A 25,375-nucleotide genomic window follows, 5' to 3' on the forward strand; every position below is an offset into this window, starting at 1 on the left:
TTTGTTGAATGGATGAATGCAATTAGCTGATGTTATAGTAGCTAGAAGGGAACAATAGATAGTTGATACCCAAGTCCTTGACAGTTTTCCTGGCCCTGGAAATAAGTGAGTTCAGAAGTCAGGATCAGTGAAGAATGTTTCTTCAGAGGCTACACATTTATTTCTATTTACTCTAAACTGTGATTATTTGGCCTTAAGCTTGAAGCAACTGCAAAGGTTGACTGGGGAGCTTTCTTCATCCTTCCTAAGCAAGTGCTCCTTTCATCTGTGATTTCCTGGAATTCAAAGCGAGAATCACACTCCAAACCTGCATGAAAATGTTCCACAAAGTATTTGCTGTCTTAGATGATCCACAGCATTGTTCACCTGCATTACTATGACCAGTCAAGAGTTGCAGCTTCATCACCCTATTTTCAGCCTCTTCCTCACATCTCAGCCATCTCGCTTGCATTGCCACATTAATCTCCTTAAAACACCTCTTTAGAAGTTTCAGTCTGTATCATATATCTGGAGTGGTAGTCACTGCTGTGGAATAACAGCTCCTGTTAAATATTGCACATCTATGACAAGAAAGGCACTGTGCTTGGTGCTTTACATATGTTATCTCTTTGGAAAACAGATTAATTATCCCCGCTTTATAGATAATGAAACTGAGATGCAGAGAGGTTAAAGTGCTTGCTAAAGTTAGTTATATAACAGAGGTGGAATTTCAAATCAGTCTCACACCAGACTCGAAAGGCTGGGCTGTTTTTATTAGATCCTAGGGCCTCCCTCTCTTAACCATTTCTTCTATTTCTTACTTTTAATAATGACCCTGAGTGTTCAGTAATTTTCTGTGGGTGAAGTATGGATGTGAGGCATCATCTTCAATTCATGACTATGGATAGGGAGACCTAGAGACCAGAGGTACACCCCAGGTGAGCTGGCATACCTCAGGAAGTCAAACTTCTGTTCTGGTTGTAAAGATCCAAAAGTCAAGGATCATTTGCTTCAGTGCTCAATGGAGAACAGGGCTTTAGTATATGTTTACTGATTTCAGAAAAGTATTGCTAGAGGCCTCAGGTCCTCCTGAGTCATCTTCCAGGAAGTATGGGTCAAGGATAAGACTGGTAAGTGTTAGGATGAAGCCAGCAGGTAGTCAGCTCTCAGAAGAGCCTCTGGAGCCTCCTGGACAAGACTTGAGGAAGCTATAATCCAATTGAGGAGGCCTGTGATTCAAGGTACTAGGCACTGTTCCTTCATTCAGTGTTTATTCTGGTTCTCCCATGTTCCAGGCATGTGTTTAGAATATGAGTTTGGGAAACAAAGAAACCTACATCAAATCCTGTCTCTTCCCCTTCCGAGCTAGGTATCTTTAGACCAAGTGAACTTCTTTGAGCCTCATTTCTCTGTTGCGCAGAAAAAAATGTGGCTAATAATACCTAATTACAGGTTTATTGCAAGATGTAGTAATATGTGAGGAGCCTTACATGGGATCCAATATATAGTAAGATGATTTATAAATGTTAGCTTATTTTTAAATTGAAATAAGTTCACATAACATAAAATCACCATTTTAACCATTTTGAAGCATACAATTGAATGATTTTTAGTTTAATCAAAATGTTGTACATCTGCCACCACTAATTCCAGAACACTTTCACTCCCCCCTCAGCCGCTGAAAAAAAAATTAGCAATCATTTCCCATTTCCCCTTTACTCCCGGCTCTGGCAACCACTAATGTCTATGGCTTTGCCTATTCTGGACATTCCATACAAATGGAATCATACAATATGTGGCCTTTTGTGTCTGGTTTCTTTCACATGTCATAATGCTTTCAAAGTTTAACCATATTGTAACATGTCAGTACTTTATTCCTTTTTATGGATGAATAGCATGCCATTATATGGATATACCATATTACATTTAGTCCTTTATCTGTTGATGAACATTTGAGTTGTTTCCATTTTTTGGCTACTATGAATAATAATGCCATGAGCATTCATGTACAAAGTTTTCGTGTGGATACATGTTTTCATTTCACTTAGGTTTATGCCTAGAAGTGAAATTGCTCAGTTGTGTGGTAACTCTTTATAACTTTTTGAGGAAACACCAAGCTGTTTTCCACAGTGGCTATACCACTTTACATTCCCACCAGCAATCTATGAGAGATCCAATTTCTCTACAGCCTCACCTTTTCTATTTCGTTATAATTATCCCAGTGGGTCTGAAGTACCTCGTTGTGGTTTTGATTTGCATTTCCCTACTGACTCATGATGCTGTGTAACTTTTCATGTCTTTGGGGGGCATGGCCTGTTTTTATTAGCCTTTCATTAAAATTTTTGCTGAGTGGGTACCTCATGTATAGTCAGGCCTATGATATGGGCCCTGCCCTGAGGTTGCTCAGTCTAGTGAGGAACGTAGGCTACTAAGAAGATAATTGCAACGTAGTAAGATAATAGACTACAAAGAAGGTATGTGCAAGGTATAATAGAAATTTTGAGGAAGAATGAAGAGATGAGTGGAAGCTTTCCTTGTTTCTCAAGCAGACAAAAAAGAAGGAGAATTCCAGTTAGATAGAAGAACAGGGAGTCTTGCCTATAGCTGGTGGGAGTAGGACACTCCCAAGTGTCACCTTTCCCTAGCCAGGCCACCTCAAGAAGTAGACCACAGGCCAACAGGCAATTCCTATTGAGCTTTGTCATCCACCATGTATTTGTCTGTGCAGGGCTCTGTTCTTTTCAGGGCACATTTACTCAGCTGATTTGATCCCCACTTGACGTAGATGCTAGATGTCCCTTTCTGCAACAGGAGAATAATTACACTAAATGACACAGCAGCTAGCTCAACTTCTCACACCTACTAAGTGGCAGAACTGGATTTAGAATCCAGATTGTCTGACTCCCAATTCTTTCCACACCTGCAAGCTGAACTTCAGCTTTTCTTAACTTAGCATTCAAAGTCATTTATTCTCTAGCACCAACCAGCTTAACTTCCATCCCCACATCTCACTCCTGCCTATAATGAGCCATCTTTTATAACCACTGAAATCTAAGTATTTCCCCAAAGGTCTTCCTTTGGCTTCTCTTCTTTCCCCTTGTTGTGTGGTCCAGATTCTCACTATCCTTAATAGCTATCCTTGTAGGAGCACTGACTGTCCAAGTGCCATGCACTCTGTTCACGTTCTTAACATATACAATATTGATAATCTTGGCACCAATCTGTCAGTGTGAATAGGAATTATTTACATTGTCACAGATGAGAAAATAGGCTCAGAGAAATAAAGTAATGCACCCAAGATTACCCAGCAAGTAAAGAGTCTAACACAACTCTCATAAACCATCCATGGTTGTACTGACTGACATGATCTCATTTACCCCTGAAATCCTGTAGAAGCTATTTTTCCCTTATTTCGAATTCAGTATTTGAGATCTTGGGTTATTTTTTTGTGGGTTCTATTTTGTGTCCCCAACTGGCCTAGATTTATCACTGTCTTAGTTTTTTCAGGCTGTGGTAACAAAGTACCACAAACTGGGTGGCTTTAAACAACAGAAATTCATTGTCTCTCAGTTCTGGAGGTTAGAAATCCAAATCAGCATATCAGGAGCGTCATGCTTTCTCTGTAGCCTGTGGAGTCCTATTGGTGGCTTGATGGCAATCCATGACATTCTTTGGCTTGTGGCATATCTCAGTTTCTGCTTCTGTTACACGTCTGTCTCCCAGTTTCCTCTCCTTATTAGAATACCAATCATATTGGATTAGGTACCACTCTAATCCAGTTTGTCCTCATCTTAACTAATAACATGGTCAAAAATCATATTTGCAATTAGGATCACATTCAAAAGACCAGGGTTTAGGACTTGAACTTATCTTGTGGAGGAGACACAATTCAGTCCATAACAGTGTGTGTCCCTAAGGTCCAACCATGATCCTACAGAGTATAAAGTCTCAGTAAACACAGAACTGAGGCATGGAAGGAAAAGCTCTAGACCTGGGTTATGTGACTTGGGGTCTCACACACAAATACATGTACACACTGTTCCAGGATAACTTCATTTGGAACACTTTCCTTAGGTTTTACTCTTTAGCAACTTGACTTAAAAAGAACCAATAATGATTTGTAGTCTGGAAGCTGTTCTTTTAGAAAGACCAAAGACCCTGCTATTGTTCATGCCTATCCCAATGTATATATTTTTTAGACACAATAAGAGAAAAGAACAAAAAGGCCATTCTTGTGAAAGCAGAATTGGAAGATGCCCTCTTGGTCCATGGGGAAGGCCATTTTCATTTCTGATCAGGAAGGGGTTGTTGACAAAGACCACCTTTTTCTTCGCTGGGCAGATCTTTTATAGTCCACACCCTGCTGAAGTCAGTTCTTTGTTTTTTAAAATTACATATATGTTCACTTTATACTTAGGGAATAAACTGCATCAGTGCATGTTGATAATATCAGTCATAACCAGCCCACTCATCAAGTGCCTGGTGTGTGCCAGGCCCTGTACAGTGAGGTGTGTGAATTACTGTTCTCGTCCTGACAGCTAGTTCCTGTGATAGAGGAGAGATCCAAAGTCCTTTCTCATCCCTCCTCACTCTGTGTGGAAAAACTCAGGTCCTTCTGATACCAGAGTCCCATCTCTGACCCAGCTGGGGCTCCATTCCAGAGACCATTTGGGAAGATTTGGCATTTTGACTACATTCTGGAATGGTTGTGTGCTTATAAGCTTTCTTCCCAGTTTTTCTAACAAGTTGTGAGGAGAGAAGCTTTGCCTGGGGAAAGTGTAAGAGCATATTTAACATACACGAACACACATCCACACACACTCTCACATACTTAAGACCCTCGGAGAATGGATTTAACCATCTTCCTGGCTATATGTCACATCTACTGATGAGAACATGCTAGAAAATGCATTTAGTGGGAGCCTTTGAGGATTATAACAAACAGTCATTCCAAAATCACAGTTCAAGCCCAGAAAAACAAAACCCCAAATCATTTTACCCCAAGTAGCTAGTTCCAGAACAGGTTCACCTTCTCACTTGTGGAGTCCTCTTGTAAATTTTTGCTTTTAAGATTTCCATTAAAAGAAAGATCTGGGAAGTAAAATTTGAAACGTGTGCAGGAAAAAAAATTCTCTTATAGACTATCTAAAATTGGACTTAAGGAATGAAAAAGTGAGGAGATTTAATATCCCTGTGTGTTTGTGCAGCACTTTACATTTTGTAGAGTGCCATCATCACGTGCTTACTACCTGTAAGTACTGAGTGAGGTACCAAGGGCTTGTTTTCCACTCCTGACTCTTCTTCAGGTTCACGTGTTTTGAGTTTCCTCATCTGTAAAATGAGAGTTGCACTTGTTTTTTACTTACACCCTTCAAATGTTGTCATTCTGTGATTTCGTACCCAAAAAAGGTAGTTGGCATTATTTGTTGCTCTCCCTACATCTGCCTTACCTCAGTCTGTCCTGTGTATAGCCTATGGAGTGGTTCCTGCCCAGTGCATGCCTTACCTTGATAAGAACTATCCTCTCTTTCATGTCTGCTGTTTCCTGAGCTAGTAGAAACCCACCAGTTTTTCCTGGGAAAATACTTAGCTTAGAGGGCTCTCAATTGTTGCAGAACTCATGTGCCAGTTGTGCAGACCAGATAGTAATCTAAGGGGCCATTCCACTTGCAAGATTCTAGAATTCCGTAAAAGACCTTCTTTTAAGATGTACTTAGAGAAACCCCAAAGAAAACTTACAGGCTGCCATTTCAACACTTTGTATGACAGTGCTTTTAGAGAACAGTCTTAATCCCAGAGGCTTGATCTGCTCTGCTGCTTTTAGGATCCCTGTATGCAGTAGGGAACAGGCCTTGAGTTTATTTGCTTTTCCTTTTTAACTGGTCTGGCCAAAAACATTCTCTAGTATTTGAGGTATTGGCATTTTGAGCATTTTGACTCATAATGAACCTTATTCTCTTGATATGCATTTTAGAAGACAAATCTGACCTGGAAAATAGTGTGATGCAGAAGAAAATAAAAATCCCCAAACTTTCTCTCAATCACATAGAAGAAGATGGGGAGGTTAAAGATTATGGGGAAGAAGATTTACAGCTTAGACACATCAAGGTAACAAAATCTTTCCTTTTTTTGAAAGTATGTGGGAGCGGTTTCAGATTTTTAATAGCTAAAGAATTCCGATCTGGCCTCCTCTCCCCATATAAATGTCCCCTGGTATCACAAGCCATGGTTTTTTGGGGGGGCAAAGGAGGCTTGGGACAGTTAGTATGCATTTGTCTTGCTGGCTGACTTCCCAGGGAGCCCTGACTTATGCTGTGCCACCAGTCACGGTCCTGTTTGCACAATCTGTGCAGTGTCATCTCTGCTGGGGGTTTGGAACCATGCGTTTCTCTCTGGCTTACAGCTCTATAGAGGTCACTGCTAAGGTCCAGGAACATCGAACAATTATTCTTGGAAAGAAAGTTAGAGTCAGTCACCATCAGATTGCCACATGTAGACTTTGGGAAACAGCATGAGTCAGATCCACTCAAGGGGTTTTGGGACCCTGAGTTGGAAGAAAACTTTTGTATGAGGTTGCGTTTTCTTTTCTTTGTGCCCCAATAGTTGTCTTCCAACTTTCACTTTGTGAACCTGCTGAAAATCTCGTTCGGCAAGTCAAGAGTGTTTTCTTTATAACGGTACCCCAAGGGAGAGGGGGAGAAGAGGAAAAAGGATACCTTTTGTACTGACCCTGATCTGGTATTGGATGACAGGTCAAGGGCATTCCAAAGGCATAGTCCAAAAGATGCGCTTGAGCTCAGTTCCTTGACATTCATTATACCCCTGATGCAGGTCTGGCCCTGTCAGTTCCTGTTGTCATGTTGATTTCCCAGGATGTGCCCCTTGTTTTGGGGGGCCTCACAGTCTAATGATAAAGACAGACATGTAAAATGATCATTTAACATGAAAAAAAAAATTTCAGTTGATAAGTTCATCTAAACTAGTAGTACCTTATGCCAGGAAATTAAACTCCACTGGATTTTGTCATGTTACTCAGTATCAGAGTCATGGGTATTTTTTTGTTTGCTTTTTCTTTAAATTTCCAGAAACTTAGTGAGAGGTTAAGACAGGCCTGACCTGGCACAGTTAAGTTGTCCAGAATCTTGTTTTTTCAGTTTTCTGTACCTCCCACAGTACCCCCAAACAAGAGTGCTCCTAACCCTTCCTGTCCTAGGGAAGAATTCAGTTGGTGCTGTAACTTTTGCTGCCCCTCAGTGTAAGCTTTGTCCGCTTGAGCTGGAATTTCCTCAGGCAGTTGAACCCAAGTAGTCCCAGATAATTCTCTTCTAAATGAACTGTCCTATCTGTGTCCACTGTCTCACTGAGCTTCAGCTTGGTCAGAGTCCAAGGAGAGGCTGGCAGATGTCAGGGAGGGAGCCTTGTACTGGAAGTTGGGTTCCAAATTCTGGTTCTGGCTGTCTTTAACTCACTGTGTGACCCTCAGTATAGCTTTTCCTTCTCTGTGAGCCTCAGTCTCCTCACTTGTAAAACAGGGAGGTTAAACTGAAGCAACAACAACAAAAAACTTCTAAGTTGTCTTCCAACTCTAACATTCTTTGAACTTTCTAGTTGTATACATTTTTTATGCCATTTGCCAGCTCTGTGTTAGGCAGTAGGGAAGCAGAGAAAATAAAACATGGTCCCTGCCCTAGATTAGAGTAGATTGGAGTTGGTGGTTTGTTTGTTTTTAAAATCATCCTTCCCAAATAAAGCAATCTTGAGGAAAAGATAACTGGTTGAATGCTTTTTGTTTGTTTGTTTTTGTTTTTTGCTTTTATGTTTTTGTTATTGGAGAGATTTGAGTGGTGATTCCTCTGGGAATAGTTTGGCCTGGCCTGATTTCTCACTGAATCTCCACAAATATATATGGAACATCCCCTCTGAGCAAGTTACTGCATAGGCACTGTGGAGGGATTAGAGGGCAAGGGGGTTGTGGAGGATGGGCTTGGTATAATATGCACGCAAGAGGCAGAGTGGTGGAATGGAAAAAGTGTTGGCCTGGGAAACCAGAGTCCTTGTTCTGCCACTGAGCGACTGTGTGACTTTGGGTACACCTCTTACCCACTCTGGCCCTCCATTTTCTGATCTGGAAAATGAAGGGCTTTAACTAAGTATTTACACAGGTTTCTCCAAGCACTGACATTCTGTGGTTCTGTGATTCTAGGATTGTCTGGGGAAATATTCAGCTGCAGTCCAAGAAAGTCCCAGCTGCCCTTGCCTGAACTGATTCTCGTTGTCCTACACAGAGACCCGAGGGGCGGAAGCCGAGTGAAGGGACGCATAAGAGCATCGAGGCAGTGGTGGCCCGACTGGAGAAGCAGAACGGCCTGAGCCTGGGCCACAGCACGTGTCCGGAAGAGGTGTTCGTGGAGGCCTCACCGGGCACAGAGGACATGGACAGTCTGGAAGATGGAGTCGTGCCCCGGGCTCTGTACGAGGAGCTGCTGCGCAACTACCAACAGCAGCAGGAAGAGATGCGCCATCTCCAACAGGAACTGGAGCGGACTCGCAGGCAGCTAGTACAGCAAGCCAAGAAGCTCAAGGAATATGGGGCTCTTGTGTCTGAGATGAAGGAGCTCCGTGACCTCAATCGGAGGCTCCAGGACGTGCTGCTCCTGCGACTTGGCAGCGGTGAGTGCTCCAGCAGGCCACCTACCGCCCCACAGGGGGTGCAATTCAAGTAGCTCCTCTTCAAGGAGGGCAGGGGGAGGAGTGGGTCAAGTGCCCCTGAGGGTAAGGAAGACTGAGGATAAGGCTCAGCAGCTGCCCTGAAGAAGAGTTACTGCCCTCCCACAGTGATTCTGATAGGAACTCATGTCTTTAGTCACCTCCGTTCTTTAGAACACAGTGGTAAACGTGGCTCAGAGGACAAGATCTGACAAAATATTTGCCTAGCTCATTTATGTATTCATTCAGCAAAAGGCAATACCAGGGATTGTAGGGAACCTTTCCAAGGAGATCTGAGGATAGTAAAGAGAAATAGGCATGATCCTAAAAAAGTTTATTAGTTTAAATAGAAAGTGATAAGCACAAAGAAAGAAGTCCAAAAAATGAGATGTGAGTTCAGAGGATGAAGAGTTTATTTGCAGCTGAGGGCCACAGGGAGGACTTCAGGATGGACGTGAGCTTGAGCAAAGCCTTGAAGGGTGGGCAATATTTCAAGGTGCAAAGGAGGCCAAGGTCTATGATTACTGAATATGGGAAGACATCTGGAGTATACTAAGGTACTGCAAATGTAGTTTGGGGTCCAATGATTGAAGATTTTTAAAGCTGTACCAGTCTGGGGTATCTGGATTTATTTAGGTAGGAATGGGAAACCTTAAAAAGCTTTTGAGTAGGAAGGCCAATGGTTTTAGGAAGTTTAAAAGAAAGGTATAGAAAACTCTTTGGTTTGCTCATTGAAGAACTTACTCTAGGCTCTTGTTTTGCATATGTTTTTAACGAACCAGGCCTTTCAGGTTTTCTCATTTAGAATAGTTTAGAAGCAGGAGTCAGGAAATCTAAAAGGCAGCAGCATTGACAGCAGAGAGAAATGACTACTTAACAGAGAGGTAGAGACAGAAAATCTCTTTCAGAACCTGAAGAATCCAGAATTCTAGAAGATAGAGGCCAGTCAGGACTGAGGAAATCAGTGTAACACAAATTCATAGCATCCATAGCCCTGAGGCCCAATAATTAATAACCTTGAGTCATTGTGCTGTGTTTACAAAAAGGAGTAATATAATGTAGAAACACAGGTTCTGTTTCAAAGTTGAAATCAAGTACAATTTTATGCCCAGGAAGGAAAACTTCTGTTATCTAGATCATTTATTTGTGCATTAATGCCTCATTCTTCTTTGGCGTTTAGGTAAATGTGGTGTCACACTACCTTATATTTGTAGATAGTCTCAATAGATCAGAAGACACTGGGAGTCGGCATGGAAGTCTTCCATGCCCTTGTCATTGGGAAGGAAACTGTGTTGACACTTACCCAATAGTCACTGGAAGAGCCAGAGTTTAGTCTTAAACTACCTGATTCATAGGCCAGTGATTTTCCCACTTCTCTAACTCAGCCTTTGCTTAGGCCAATCTCCCAAATCATAATCTATAGATGCTTCCAAAGTAGCTTAAGGTCACATGTGGTCTGCAGCTTTAAAAATTGTTCATTCAAACAAAATCTCAAAGAGAAACCTCAAATGTAAAAATTTGTGGTTTTATGAGGGTGGGGGATAGGAAGAGAATTGGAATTTTCAGAGAGAAAAAAATATTTCCTGATCTTTAAATGAATGATTTTTATTTTCATTACATCCTGTTTGCTATGCCTTTTGAAAAATTCTTGGGGGAAGCACACACATGCACACACACGCACACATACACATACACACACATAATAAAAGTTCTCTGCAGTTATCTAAACTCTCAGGGACACTGGCCATTTTGCATGATCATGAGTGGAGTTTAAATTCCAGAAACCACACTTAAGCCTCTGGGGCAATAAGATACTCTGCATTTTGCTTCAGCATATGTCTCTTTTAGTTCTAAAATACTGAGAGAAACTTGACCACAACCATAGTTTCATTATCTTGATCTTTCCAGGCTCTAACATCCCATAGGCCTACAATGCCATTGCAAGAGCCAGTGGCTGGCTCTTTCCTGATCCGAGTCACCATCTGCATCACAATTGAATAGACTGAACATAAATCAGATTAAGTCACAACTGAACATGGAGCCCCTACCATGTGCTGTATACACCCTGTGATCTAGGAGCCACAGTCATCCCAGAGAACCACAGTGACTATCCCTGACCTTTGAAAACTTGAAGTCCATTGTATTAGCTAGGGTTCTTTAGAGAAACAGAATCAGCAGGAGATAGCTGTAGATACAAAATTTATAAAAGTGTCCCACGTAACTTTAGGAATGTAGAGTCCAAGTTCTGTAGGTCAGGGCGCTCTGATGAAGGTGCTCAGTGAACTCTCAGGAGAGGCTGGCTGGACAACCGTGGGACTATAAGGGTCCAAGGTCTGTAGGGCAGGCTGTGAAGCTGGTGGCTCCAATGAAGGGTTTGGATGAATCCACAGGAGAGGCTTACCAGCTGAAGCAGGACGAGTAACTGTCTCTTCTGAATCCTCCTTAAAAGCCTCCAGTGATTAGATTAAGCATCACTCATTGCAGAAGACACTCCCCTTAGCTGATTACAAATGCAGTCAGCTATGGATGCAGATAATGTAATCATGATTTAAGTCCATGAAATGTCCTCATAGCAACAAACAGGCCAGTGCTTGCCCAACCAAATGACTGAGCACTACCACCTGGCCAAGTTGACAGGTGAACCTGACCATGACATCCAATGATTAACACATATTAATTGGAGAACCATATAATGTGCCAAGATCTAAGACAAATTTACCAGAAATAATAAAAGAGCCACTCTCTACCCTGAAGGAGAGGCTGTTTGCTGCTATGAAAAGAGTATAGGTTTTGAAATTAGGCAGGCCTGAGTTCAAATCCCAACTTCTCTACTTTCCAACTCTGTGACTTTAGGAGCCTTCTTTCTTTCTTTCCTTTCTTCTTTGCTTCCCTCTCTCCTAACTGCTTTTCTTCCACAAATATTTGCTGACCTGCTGTGGAAGTGGGAGTTCAATATTTTTGAGATGCACCCATTGCTCTCTGCTCTTGAGGAGCTCAAAGTTTGATGAGGGAGATAGTCATTGAAACAGTGCCAACATAGTGCATAAATGCTGCCGTATGGATAATAGCACAGGGGACTCTGAAACAGCAGAAGAGAACCACCCATAGAATTTGGGTTAATTAGGGAAGAAAGGTTTTCTGAAGGAAATGACTTCTAAACTGATGCCAAAAGGATGAAATTTTTTGTTATCCAAGCAGGAGTGAGTGGTGAAAAAAGTGGGGAACAATCTAGGCAGAGATCACCTTTGTGAGCCTCCACGTTCTGGTCTGTAAAACAGGAATGATAATATCCACCTCACAGCCTCGTGATGTACAGCATAGTACCTGGTATTACATCACTGCTCAAATACTATTAGCTCCTTTTTTACATCGATGAGCTGAGGAGCTAAGACCAACTTGGTTTTTAACTCTGATTCTTCCAACCGGTAATTGGCCAAATGACTTTGGGCAAGTTAGTTACCTCTCTGCCTCTCAGCGGTCTTCTTCTGTTCTAGAAGATAATAGGGATTATGTATGTTTGTTCATTTGTTCATTCACTCAGTCAGCTGATGTTGTCAGAATGCTTTCTGAGCCTGGCAACATGGGGAGATACAAAGAAGAAAAAGACTTTGGGGAGGGTAGAGGGGGTGATGGTGGAGGTAAACGTGTAAGCAAATCATTGATATACAGCATTAGAAGATGGAACTCTCTTGTTGAGTCTGGGAAGGTACCCTCCTGCTCTAGTAGCTCCTGATCTGTAAGCATCGCCAAGACCAAGAAACCTGTAACAAGGCAGAGAACAGCCAGTGCCTTTTCTGATACTTGGCTTCACATGCTCTCTGAGGGCCGCGTCCTGGCCTGGGGTTAATGTGTGGCCTGAACTGCGCCATTCTCTGCTCCCTAGGCCGGGATTGAACCTTGCTCTCGGAATCCTGTCCTTTAACATTTTCATTTAACCACCTGGCCCAGGGATGCAGCTCAGGGGACTTTGTCCAGATTGAGTGCTGAATCATTCATACTATAACAGGCAAATCTAGAGACCAGAGAGGTCAATAGGTCAGGAGATGTTCTGTCTTAAAAGGAAAGCTCCATTCCTGGAAGACCAAGAATTGTTGCTGACTGCCATAGGCAGTGGAGAGCCTGCAGGTGGCAGGTGGGAGGATGAGAGAGCAGAAGCCTGGCCTCCTGGGCCTCGTGTGAACCTCAGAGTGGGGAAACAGGTGCCCTAGCAACCAGAAATTATAATGGTGCACATTGCAGAGGTTGGAGCTGAAAAAGAGGAGCCATGCACAGGATGGTAGGGGACAGCAGCAAGGTGGTATAAGAAGATGTTACAGAGACTTTGCTGGATGGTTCATTGTTTCATTTGTGCATTTATTCATTCTTTCATTCATTCCATGGCTAAGCACAAGATGAATCGAACAGGACAGATTCTCTAGAATCTTGGAATTGTGAAAGAACTTAAAGAGGATATAGGCCATTGTCCTTGTGATAATTATGAGGAAACAAGCCCAGAAAGTATCAATAGCTATTCCCAGAGGTCTTCTGACATCTGATCCCGTGTGCCTTTCCCTGGGCCCTTGCCCCACATGTCCTCATAAGCTGTTGGCTTTTTTTGTCGCCAACATAAGGGTAACCAACACCTCCCCCCACAAAAGAGACACCTCCTTTCTTAGTAAAATCCAAACCGTCCCTTTTCTGTGATCTTAGCATGAGTGTCAAAATTTAGTGAGGGAGCATATGTAAAGAATCTAGTCCTGAGACCACTATATTGTAAATGTTCAGTAAATGCTAGTCCCATTTTCCTTTTCTTCCCTTTCCTGCCATATCCTCCCTCACCAAGAAGTAAATACTGGAGGATGCATAAAGCAGGAAGGCATTCCAGTTTACAAGGTACAGATGTATTTGTGTGTATATACATGCGTTTAGTCATTTATTCTTTCCTTTACTCAGCGAACATTTATTTAGGACGTGCTTTGTGCCAGACACTGTGCTAGATGCTGGGAATATAAAAAATGTACCAGACTGAATCCCTTTCTTTAAAATCTGCAAGTCGCCAGGTTAGAGCTATTTCTTTTTAAACTGGAGTTTGGCAGCCTCCAGAGACTTCCAAAAGGGTGAGGCGAAGCAGAACAATAGCGTTCCAGTGGGAGGGGTGAGCGTCCTGTATGTGGATGGAGTAGACTCTTGGGTGTCTCTGAGTTTCTCCTTGGCTAGCTTCCCTAGTCTTTGATGGTATGGATCTCTAGGGCAAAGGCTTAGGTATCCCCCTCTGTTTTAAGCACAGCAAATACCAATTAGATATTTTAATCGGTTTTGTTGTGACTCAGATAACATTAGTTCCCATAGTGCTCCAAAGGGTTCTGTGAGGAATGTAAAGAGGAGTAGATGTAATCCCTGTCTTCAAGATGCACACACATCTTGAGAGCAGGGTACATAACATGGCACCAGGCAGAATAAAATAAATGCTGTGCTTGCTGGAGCTGGGCATATGAAGATTTTAGCTTTTGCATGTGGTTTGTCAGTATATAGGTAGAAATGATGAATTCTGACCAGAAGAGGTATAGCTGAAAAGAATAATGACAGTAATTCACATGTACATGACGCTTTAAAGGTTTTGAAGCACCTTGATGTTATTATCTCATTGGGATATTCCAACAGTTTTATTGTGAGGTTAGGTAAGAGTTATTATCTCCATTTGAGAAAAAGAAGGTAAAGAGATGATGTCCCTGTTGGCCAGGTCACAAGCTGGCTGAAATTTTTAAAGAAGGAGAAAGCTTTTGTGACTGTATATCTGTCTTGGCTCTTTAGAGCTAGATTTTTAACACCTCTCTCCCCCTCTGAGTTCGTGTCTTGTGTTCTGTCCAAGGTCTGTTAAAATATCAGCTTTGATCTTTAAAATCCTTTGCAGTCTGTGAGCTGGGTTTTTTACGCACAGGTCTCTGATGGTGCCTTAGAAAGACAGCTAATGTCAGCCAAATGCCTCCTGCTTGCTTTCCCCTGTAGAAAAGGCAACCCAGAATTTGGAGACAGATATTATTTGGGTTTGAATCTCAGCTCTATAATTCATTAACTGTGTAACTTCAAGCAAATTATTTCATCCTCCTTAGCTTCTGTTTTCTCCTTGATAAAAAGGATAATCTTAATGCCTGCCCTCATACAAGCAGAAGAGCCAGCTCAGTGACAGAATTTGCATGGGCCCTGAATTCAGAAATATTGGGGTTTTGAGCCCTGGCTCTTTCATTTCCTAGTTTTGTTACCTTGAACAAGTTACTTAGTCTCCTGGACCTTAGATTCTTCTTCTATAAAACAAAATTAATGATAATGCCAACCATTATGGTTCTTAGGTTTAAATGAACAAATGTATGTAAAGACCTTTGTCAAGGGCAGGCAATGGTGGCTTAGTGGCAGAGTTCTCACCTGCCATGCCAGAGACCCAGATTCAATTCCTGGTGCTTGCCTGTGCAAAAAAAAATAAAATAAATAAAAAAAAAAAGAGACCTTTGTCAAGGATCTGACACATAGTAAGTATTCAGTAGATCCTACAGTGTTAATGACAGACTTGTTTGAAGATGTACACGAGGTAATGTGTGTGCAATGCTTGGCACATCATAGATACTTACTGTTCTACAGCAGACTATGAGTATGTTTTACTCTTCAGTCAACCCCAAAAGACCCCTGGAGATTGCTGCTTTCCCTTCTTTTAAGTACTTAGAAAGCGTATTTGAATGGTTTATTTACAACTATGGCTGCAAAGATTTCAAGCCTACTAGTCTGTAATTTATAAAATTATCCCCTCCTACTTTTTCCAGAACATAGAATTCTATGTTCCCACCTCCAGCCTTCCCCCTCCTTTTCTGACCCCCTCAATCCTTAGACATCCCTGGCAGTGATTCACTTTCCTCTTTGCCAGGGCTCTCCTCCTGGGACCTGTTTATCTCAGAGCTGTTTTCTCATCTCTGTAGGCACTCAGTTCATTCTCTCTGATAGCAGGGGTGCTCAGGAAAGTTGGACTTGGGGAGGGGCTGGAGAGGATGAACAAGGGGCAAACATTCTGTCAGATCAGATTTTCATGTTCCCACAATGGAAATGAGGTCCCAGGAGGTCAACAATCTGCCAACCCCCTCAGCATTGGTGGTGGAGTGGTGCCAAAAATCACTGTGCCCTATGCTTCCTTACTGTTGATGTGAAGCACAGAGTTAGAAGTGAGATAGTTTATCTTAAAAATATTGGTCATCTTTCACTTTAAATGACTTTTTGCGCTTTTGACTGAATCAGAAATAAATATAGTTGATCTCAGATTAATTTAGGAGCTGATTCAAGAGTGACAGACAACCTAGGACCCTCTTTCCCCTTTATCAAGTCCATTTTTCTGACAGGGGGCAGGCAGTGGGAGACAGCTCTAGACTGTCCCTTTGCAAACTGCTCAGAAGTTGCTGGGTTTTTCCCTATGGTCAGAATAGGAAAGTGCTTCTTTTGCATCAGAACAGGGTTTCACCTGCTGGGGCAGTATAACCATGTGACAAGGAAACAGGTGGAAAACGGTTCATTATAGGCTAGGATGGGCCTGATCTGCTTTGGACCAGATACTAGGCTTGTAACAACTCTGGAAGTAGATATGCTCATCAGATGAAAAAACAGGCTCAGAGAAATTAAGTAACTTGACTGAGGCCGCACAAGTAGGAAGTGGTAAAACCAAGTTTCAAACTGAAGTCTGTCTCACTTTTTCTATGTACCAGGCACTCTCCTCATCACACAGTCACTCAGCCCCTTTGATCCTTCAGCACCATACCTTGATGATCAGAGCTCCTTTATGTACTGCAGTGGGTTCTGGAGCTGCTAGATCCTTGAGCTGTTGTGTTGCTCTTTCCTGTTTAAGAGCCCACCATTTCTTCATAGTTTCAGCCCTACCAGGTACATGGTCTCAAGTTGCCAACCAAAATATTCCTAGAGTTTTCTTAGAAATTATCTCTTTAGAGAAAAACTAATCTAACATCTCACCCCATTTTATAGATGAGAAAACTGACACCCAGAGAGGGGAAAAAGACATGCCTGTGCCACATGGAATCTGAACAATGGAATTTTCATCACCAAATAGGGGGAGGGTTGATGTTTTGCCAAAATGGATGGATGGAAGTGACCCAGTAAGCAGGCGAGCCTCCAGGATTCGGCAGGGCACAGAGGCTAGCCACACTTCCCTTACTCATCCGAGAGATTCACTAAGTTGGCTTGGATTTCATTCTTAGAGTTCTAGGGCCTTAGTCCTGTAAGGAGCCTCAGGATTCAGGACAGGAAGCTTCCATAGCCTTTCTTCAAGTGATCGTCCATCTTCCTGTAACATTTCCCAGGAGACAGGAAGTAACTCTTCGTCTTCCAATGCAGCCATTGGACAGCTCTGACTATAGGGCATTGTATTTGTGCAGGACATGTTTATTAGACTCTTCCTCTGTTCCAAGCCCTAAGCAGGGCACAGAGAAATCAAACAACTGAGCCCCTGTTGTTGCCTTTAAAAGATCACAGTCACTCATCAGCAGACCGTTGACTTATAGTATGAGCCTTCCTGTGCTCTTGGGGTCTCAGGGTATTGAGAGTGTATAGAGGGAGGGTTCCTTACATGGCTGGGGCAGGGATGGTGGAGGTGATTGGATACGGCCTCAAATTAAGGAACTGGTTGGCCTTATAAGAATAAAGAGGAAGTGGAGAGTATTTCAGGGAACAGAGAGCCTGGCAAAGATTTGACGTTGAGAGAGAGGCTGGCTTATTCAGAGAACTGCAGGTAGCTCCTGGCTGGACTTCATAGTGAAAGGGTGGGTAGGAGGAAGAGACGAGACTGCAGAGGCAGTCATGTGTAGCTGAAACTGCCTCAGCTACACCAGAAGCTGAGAGCGTCTGATGCCTTCTAAGAGGGTATGATGATGTACTAGGAGGTATGTTGAAGGGGGACCCTACTGCCTGACTCTGCATCATCTCCTCTGCCTCTTGTTTGCCTTCTTCATTGTTGCATGGCTGTTCCATTACTCAGATCCTTCTCAACAAAGTGGAATCATCTTTACTCCACCAAACCTACTGTGCCTCTGTGCTGCAATAGGTATTCTTGGGCATTTCAGAATTTTGATATGATTTACTTTGCACTTGCGAAGAAAGAAACTCAAATTATATCTGTAACATAGAAACTTCTTACACACTACGGAATTTGGAGAGATGTAGTCCTTTTTAAAAGAATCTAAAATTATTATCCTTTCAATTTCCACAAAAAGCAGAAATGGCATTTAGGGTCCAAACATAGGTATTCTGAGGAGATAGGTGACTTCTAAATTTGAAAGTCACATAAACATTTAACTTCTAGAAAGGTTTCCGAAGGAACAGAGTTAGACCCATTTAAGAGAAGAGAAGAGAATGATATAATTTTATTTGTTTGTTGTGCCAACCAACACTTACCCAAGCCTTTTACCTTGTGCTGATTTCCATTTTATGGAAGAGGCCACTGGCATTTAAAGGGGTAAAATATATAACAGAACCAGGATTTGTACCAGATTTTCTAGCCCTAAGTCCAGTGCTCAGCCATCATATCACAGCTCATTGTGATGCAATGTAACGGTATTTCACATATTAAATTCTGAACATCTCCAGAACTGGGACAATCTGTATTTGTCTTTGGGTCTTCATTGCCTCTTAAGGGCCTAGATCTTGGTATGCTGTTAAGGACTGTGTGATGAATGGGTTCATGAATGATTGAATGAAAAGATAAGTACTCCCTTTTATATTTTTAAAAAGCTTCCTTTACCAGCTGGGAAGTTTGTCTCCATGGAAAGTGTATTTTCCCCAAAATAAACCTGAAGTGTGTGTCAATACCAGAATGCAAGTAGATCAAAAGGCCTTTTTTTTATTCCTACACTTCCCACAAGTGAAAAAAGTTCCTTTGTTACCTAAAATATCTGCGCCAGATCGTATAATGCTGTCTCTTAGCAGAAGTGCTTATTATTGTGGCTAATTTGGTCACATGTGTTGAGAGAGAACAATGTCCCAGAAATTTTTAAAAGCAAAACAGCAATCTGAAGCATTTGTTGTAATGAGATGTAAATTGCCAACAGTGGTAGTGGAGACGACTAAAATTTGCAAAGAAGTAGGTTTCCCCCCACCCCTCTTCCCTCCCCTCCCCAAAGAAACCACATTTTTTTTGTTCCTTTTCTGATTCTATAATGCTAAATACCACTTTACTGATTGATTTATTCCTTCATTCATCTGCCATTTTCAGAGCCTCTGCCTGTTCCTGCCACTAGGCTCTTTCGAAGGCATTATCAGCCTGCACAGTGGTGAGTGGTAATCCCCATTTTGTAACTAGGAGAAGCACAGAGAGTCTAGGTTATTTGCTTCAGATCAGTCATATGGTTGAAAGTCATACCCAGGTCTCCTGAAGAACTTTTCTGAGCTGTGCCTTTGGTTAGCTTCTGTATATAGTGTGGTAGACAGAAGGCTGTCATAGAGGGTGGTGCCCCCACACCTGGCAGCCATAGGTTGTTAAAAGGTGCTGACCAAGAATGTCAGAAAACATTTTTCCTGGAGAGCCAGAAGATCACAGTACAGTAACCACAATCAATTGACAAAATTCTGCATCCCCGAGGAGACCAGCATGAGTACAATGGAGAGAACATGTGTTGAGGGATACTTGAGACCTGCTCTGTGCCAGGCCTGGGGGCAAAAGAAAGCAAGCAGGAACCCTGGCTCCCAAAACCCACAGTTCAGTCATGGAGTAACTTAAGCACATGAGTATGATATATATCTGTGGGAGGGGGCAGGTAGGTGTAGTGAGCACCTACTCTGTGCCAGGCCTGGAGTAGTCATTTTGTAGGTGTGCCTAACATTTAGTCTCCAGTCTTCCTTGTTCCCTTTAGATGTCCCTTTGTAGACAGAATAGAGGGAGAGTCTCTCATCTGTTACTGTAACCATCTGAATTGGCCTCTCCCCTGACTAGAAACCTCTGATTTTTACTTCGCCCTGATTCTGTTTAACAGGCTACATGAAAGGTTATAGAAGTTTGAGAGAACAGCCTTCCCAGTGCCCCCAACCATCTCAAGCATCTGAGTCTACAGCAGAACTTTATTTCAAAATCCTTGCCCCAACTCATTAAACACCCCTGCCTGGTCTCTCACCCCTTTATCATGTCTTGAATTCAATCTTTCATGAAGAGTTTATTATGAACCTACAATATTCCAGACACTGTTGGGCCCCAAGATTGCAAATGCAGTAAAACGTGGTCTTTGCCCTGGAAGAGTGTCACAGACTAATTTTGAAAACAGACAATTAGATGATTGCAAATACAATGTAGAGACCCCTACATGGGAGTGATCAGGGAAAAACCTCACATCGTGCATCCTGAAGTTTGAATGGGGCCTTGGCAGGCAGATAAGATGATTTTTAAGGCCAAGAGGACAGCAAATCCAAACGCACAGTGTCCTGGGACAAAATAGTACCTGAGGGACCTGAGTTCCATGCTGCTGCAGCAGAGGTATATAGAAGGGAAGAGCAAAAAAGTGAGCCATAGAAATAAAGAGGAGGCTGGTTGTTCTGGGCTTAATCTTGAGGATAATGGGGAGTCTAAGCAAGCAAGAACATGGTCCTTTTTAAGACCCTCTATTGTGATGGACGGGAGTAAACCTGACTGAAGTCAGAGCTAATCTAGATTCATTCTCTTATCCAACAGCCTCCTCTTTTTTTTTTTGGCATGATCAGGCTCCCTTTAGAAGAGGAACACAAAATTGCAAAAAAATTATCAATGAGCCAGTTGTCTGCATGTGTCCTCTAGCAACCCATTCCTTTCTATGGGTCACTGAATATGGGAGCAGAAGGAGATCTCAAATGCCAGCCAACTTGGCCATGCCCTTTAGGGGAAACTAAAGAGATAACCTCCTACCTGATCTAAGGAAATATCAAATGCTCCATTTGAATTTGTTTGCATCTCCAAAATTCAACCTGAGAAAATTAACTTTGGCATCTGCTGCCAGCACTTTAGAATTATTCATTCATTTTTGTTATTCATTCATTTAACAAACACTCGGAGAATACATAGTCAATGCCAAGGACTGAGGACAAAGAGAAGAAAATGACCCAGTCCTTCAATAGGTCACACGCTCCTGGGATATGATATCAAAGCAATTATGATGGTATTGGTCCTTAATTCTGCCAGTTTCTGCATCTACAATTCACTCGCCTTTGTCACACAATTAAAACATAGCAGAAATAGGAATGGGAACTGAAATATCTCTGCTGAAACCAGCCATGTACTTTCATCTACACTTTTCTGCTCCCCCATCAAAAAATATATATGTAGATCTATATATATATAATATACCATATGTATATGTATACATCTGTAATATATATTTATTAGAGAAGTGTACATTTACAGAAAAATCATACAGAAAATACTGAGTTCCCATAAACCCTCCCTATTATTAATTATTGTGTTAGTACTGTACCTCTGTTAAAATAGATGAAAGAATATTATTTTAATTATATTATTAATTGTAGTCCATAGTTAAGGGCGTCACTATGTTATACAGTCTGTTTTTTCTTAATTTTTATTCAAGTAGCATATATACAACTGAAAAATTTCACATTTAACCACATTCAAATATATAATTCAGTAGTGTTAATTATGTTTACATGTGTGCTAGCATTACTACCATACATTACCAAAATTTTTCTATCACCACAAACAGAAGTTCTGTACCAATTATGCATTAATTACACATCCCCTACTCCTACCCCAGCAACTGGTGACCTGTATTCTAATTTTTGATTGTATGAATGTACTTATTCTAATTATTTCATAGCAATGGCATCAGATAATATTTGAACTTTTGTATCTGGCTTATTTCACTCAACATGATGTATTCAAAATTCATCCATTTTGCCACATGTATCAGAACAACATTCCGTTTTATAGCTGACTGATAGTCCCTGTATAGCATACCAAATTTTGTTTATCCATCTGTTAATGGACACTTGGGTTGCTTCTATCTTTTCACAATTGTGAATCCACATTGGTATGCAGATATTTGTTTGACTCTCTAGTGTCGGTTCTTTTGGGTCTATACCAAGAAGTGGGATTGCCAAGTCATATTGTAATTCTATGTTTAACTTTCTGAGGAACTGCCAAACTATCTTCCACATTTTTGCACTTTTACATTGCCACCAGCAATGAATGAGTGTTCTCGTTTCTCCATGTCCCCTCCAAATACTTGAAATTTTCTGCTCTTTTAATACGAGCTATTCTTCATGTGAAATGGTATCTCGTGTTTTCATATGTATTTTCCTAAAGGCTAATGATGTTGAGCATCTTTTCATATGCTTTTTGACCTTTTACATATCTTCTCTGGAAGAATATCTATTCAAATCTTTTGCCCATTTTTCAATTGCCTTTTCCTTTTATTGTTGAGTCATAGGATTCCTTTATGCATTCTAGATATTAAATACTTATCAGATATATGGTTTCCAAATATTTTCTCCCATTGTGTAGGTTGTCTTTTGCTTTCATAATGAAATCCTTTGATACAAAAAAGTTTTTAATTTGATGAGGTCCCCTTTATTTGTTTTTTCTTTTGTTGCTCATGATTTTGGTATAATCTCTTAGAAGCATTGCCCAGCACGAGGTCCTGAAGAGGCTTCCCTATGTTTTCTTATAGGTGTTTTATATTTCGGGTTCTTCTATTTAGGCTTTTGATCAACTTTGAGTTAATTTTCTTGGGTGGTGTTAGGTAGGAAGCCACCTTCATTCTTTTGCAAATGGAAATCTAGTTTTCCCAGCACCATTTGTTGAAGAGACCTTCTTTAATGGACTTGACACACTTGTCAAAAATCAATTGACCATAGACGTGAGGGTTTATTGGTGAACTCTCAGTTTAACTCCATTGGTCTATACATCTGTCCTTGTGACAGAAGCATGTTGTTTTATTACTGTAGCTTTGTAATAAGATTTAAAATGAGGAAGTCTTGAGTTCTCCAACTTCGTCTTCTTTTTCAAGATGATTTTAGCTATTCTGGGCCCTTACCCTTCCATATGAATTTGACAATTGGCTTTTCCATTTCTACAAAGAAGTCTGTTGGATTTTTATTGGGATCCCATTGAATCTGTAAATTGTTTTGGGTAGAATTGATATCCTAACAATATTTAGTCATCCAAAGCATGAACATGATTATCTTTCCATTTATTAGGTCTTCTTTGATTTTTTTTAGCAATGATTTATACTATACCATGTATAAGTACTTTATATCCTTGGTTAACTTTATTCCTAGACACTTGATTCTGTTATTGCTGTTGTAAATGGAATTGTTTTCCTGGTTGTTCATTACTGATGTATAGAAACACTTCTGACTTTTGCATGTCCATCTGGTATCACTTCACTTTTCTGAATTTGTTTATTAGCTCTAGTAGCTTCGTTATGGATTTTTCCATCTTTTTGTATATAGGATCATGTCATCTGAAAAGAGGAAATGTTTTACTTCTTCCTGTCGAATTTGGATGCCTTTTATTTATTTTTCTTGCCAAATTGCTCTGACTAGAACTTCCAAGATAATGTTGAGTAACAGTGCTGATGGTGGGCATCCTTGTCTTTTTCCTGAACTTAGAGGGAAAGTTTTCAGTCTTTTACCATTGAGTGTGATATTAGCTGTGAGTTTTTCATATATGCCCTTTCTCATGTTGAGGAAATTTTCTTCTTTCACTAGTTTTCTGATTGTTTTTATAAAGAAGAGTGCTGTCAAGTGCCTTTCTGCATCAGTTGAGGTGATTATGTGATTTTTCCCTTCATTGTGGTAAATCATATTAATTTATTTTCTTATGCTGAACCACCCTTGCATACCAGGGATAAATCCCACTTGATTGTAGTTTATAATGTGCTGTTGGATTCAGTTTGCCAGCATTTATGTTGAAGATTTTTGCATGTATGTTCATAAGGGATATTGGTCTGTAATTTATTTTCTTTGTTGTCTTTATCTGGCTTTGTTGTTAGGGTAATGTTTGCCTCGTAGAATGAGTTAGGGAGTGTTATCTCTTCTTCAATAATTTTGGAAGAGTTTGAGCAGGATTAGTGTTAATTCTTCTTGGAATGTTTGGTAAAATCACCAGTGAAACCATCTAGTTCTGGGCTGTTCTTTGTTGGAGGGTTTTTGATTATTGATTGTTTTAGTTTCCTTGTCGCTTAAGCAATAGGCTGGCTTAAACAATGGGAATTAATTGGTTTACGGTTTTGAGGCTAGGAGAAATCCAAATAGAGGTGTCATCAAGGCTATGCTCTCTTCCTGAAGACTTGGGTTCTTGGCCTGGCTGTCAGTGATCATTGGTCCTTGGCTGCTCCGTAACATGGCAATGCACTTGGTGGTCTTTCTTGGCCTCTCCCTTCTATTCCATATTCCACTGACCTTTCAGCTTCTGGCTCCTCCCTCTGTGGCTTTTTTTGTGTCTGACTTTCACTCTGCTTTTAAAGGACTCCAGTAATCCAGATTAAAGCCCAATTTCATTCATTTGGGCCACACTGTAGCTGAAGTAAAATCTTAAGGCGATCTTATTTATAGTGAGTCCATACCCACAAGAAAGGATTAAGTGTAACAGCATGTTTTTCTGGAATACATAGTTCCAAACCACCATACCTTTTCCATTTCTTTACTTATTATTCATCTGTTGAGATCTTCTGTTTCTTCTTGAGTCACTGTAGATAGCTTTTTTCCCCCTAGGAATTTATCTTTTTCATCTAGGTTATATAATGTGTTGGTGTACAGTATCCTCTTATAATCCTCTTTATTTTTGTGGAATTGACAGTAATGTCCCACCTTTCATTTCTGATTTTAGTTATTTGCATCCTCTGTGTTTTTTTTGTCAGTCTAGCTAAAAGCTTGTAGATTTTACTGGACTTTTCAAAGAATCAACTTATGTTTTTGTTGATTCTTTCTATTTTTCTGTTGTTGTTGTTCTCTATTTCATTTATCACCACTCGAATTTTTATCATTTCCTTCCTTCTGTTTGTTTGGGTTTAGTTTGCTCATTTTGTAGATCCTTCAGTAGTGAGATTAGGTCTCCAATTCAAGATCTTTCTTATTTTTATGCAACCATTTAGAACAAAATTTCCCCTCAGCATTGCTTTGGCTGCATCCCCTATTTTTTGCTATGGTATGTCTTCATTTTTTTTCACCTCAAGATATTTTCTAATTGCCTTTGTGAATATGTCTTTGACCCAATGCTTATAAGGAGTATGGTGTTTAATTTCCACATATTTGTGAATTTTCTAGTTCTCCCTCTGTTAATGATTTCTGGCTTCATTCCATTATGCTCAGAGAGGATTCATTTTATGATAGTATGTTGTTGTTTTTTTAAGTTATTAAGACTTACTTTGCAAGTCTGTCCTGGAGAATGATCCGTGTGCACTAGAAAAGAATGGTATTCTGCTTCTATTGGGTGAGGTGTTCTATATATGTCTGTTAGGTCTAGTTGGTTTATCATTCAAGTATTCTGTTTCCTCATTAATATTCTGTCTAGATCTTCTATCCATCATTAAAAGTTGTGTATTGAAGTCTTCTGCTATTTATGTAGAAGTGCCTGTTTCTTCCTTTTAATCTATCAATATTTGCTTTATATAGTTTGAAGGTCTGCTGTTAAATGCATATATATTTATAATTATGTCTTCATATTGAATTGACTCCTTTATCAAATATATAG

The 25,375-nt window shown here is 40.8% G+C and overlaps 1 protein-coding gene and 1 long non-coding RNA gene across 16 annotated transcripts in view; one reads left to right on the forward strand and one right to left on the reverse strand.

The window, feature by feature from the left end:
* LOC143674264 (BEN domain-containing protein 5) overlaps nt 1-25,375 on the forward strand; it is a 1,810,590-nt gene that overhangs the window by 1,508,956 nt on the left and 276,259 nt on the right. For 10 of the 15 annotated variants that reach the window (XM_077149717.1, XM_077149716.1, XM_077149721.1 and 7 more), the window contains 2 exons: nt 5,954-6,087; nt 8,265-8,649. The exons of 3 other annotated variants lie outside the window; for them this stretch is intronic. In XM_077149717.1, coding sequence (XP_077005832.1) covers nt 5,954-6,087; nt 8,265-8,649 — 519 coding nt within the window. Of the gene's footprint in view, nt 1-5,953; nt 6,088-8,182; nt 8,650-25,375 lie in introns of all 15 variants that reach the window. 2 more of the 15 variants (XM_077149733.1, XM_077149732.1) reach the window with 2 other exon arrangements.
* The window catches only part of LOC143674270 (uncharacterized), a 28,910-nt gene continuing 10,249 nt past the window's right edge, over nt 6,715-25,375 (reverse strand). The window contains exon 3 of the long non-coding RNA XR_013170987.1: nt 6,715-6,883. This is a non-coding gene — a long non-coding RNA (uncharacterized LOC143674270). The remainder of the gene's footprint in view (nt 6,884-25,375) is intronic.

This window comes from Tamandua tetradactyla, chromosome 2, assembly GCF_023851605.1.
Source record: "Tamandua tetradactyla isolate mTamTet1 chromosome 2, mTamTet1.pri, whole genome shotgun sequence".
Lineage (NCBI taxonomy): Eukaryota > Metazoa > Chordata > Mammalia > Pilosa > Myrmecophagidae > Tamandua > Tamandua tetradactyla.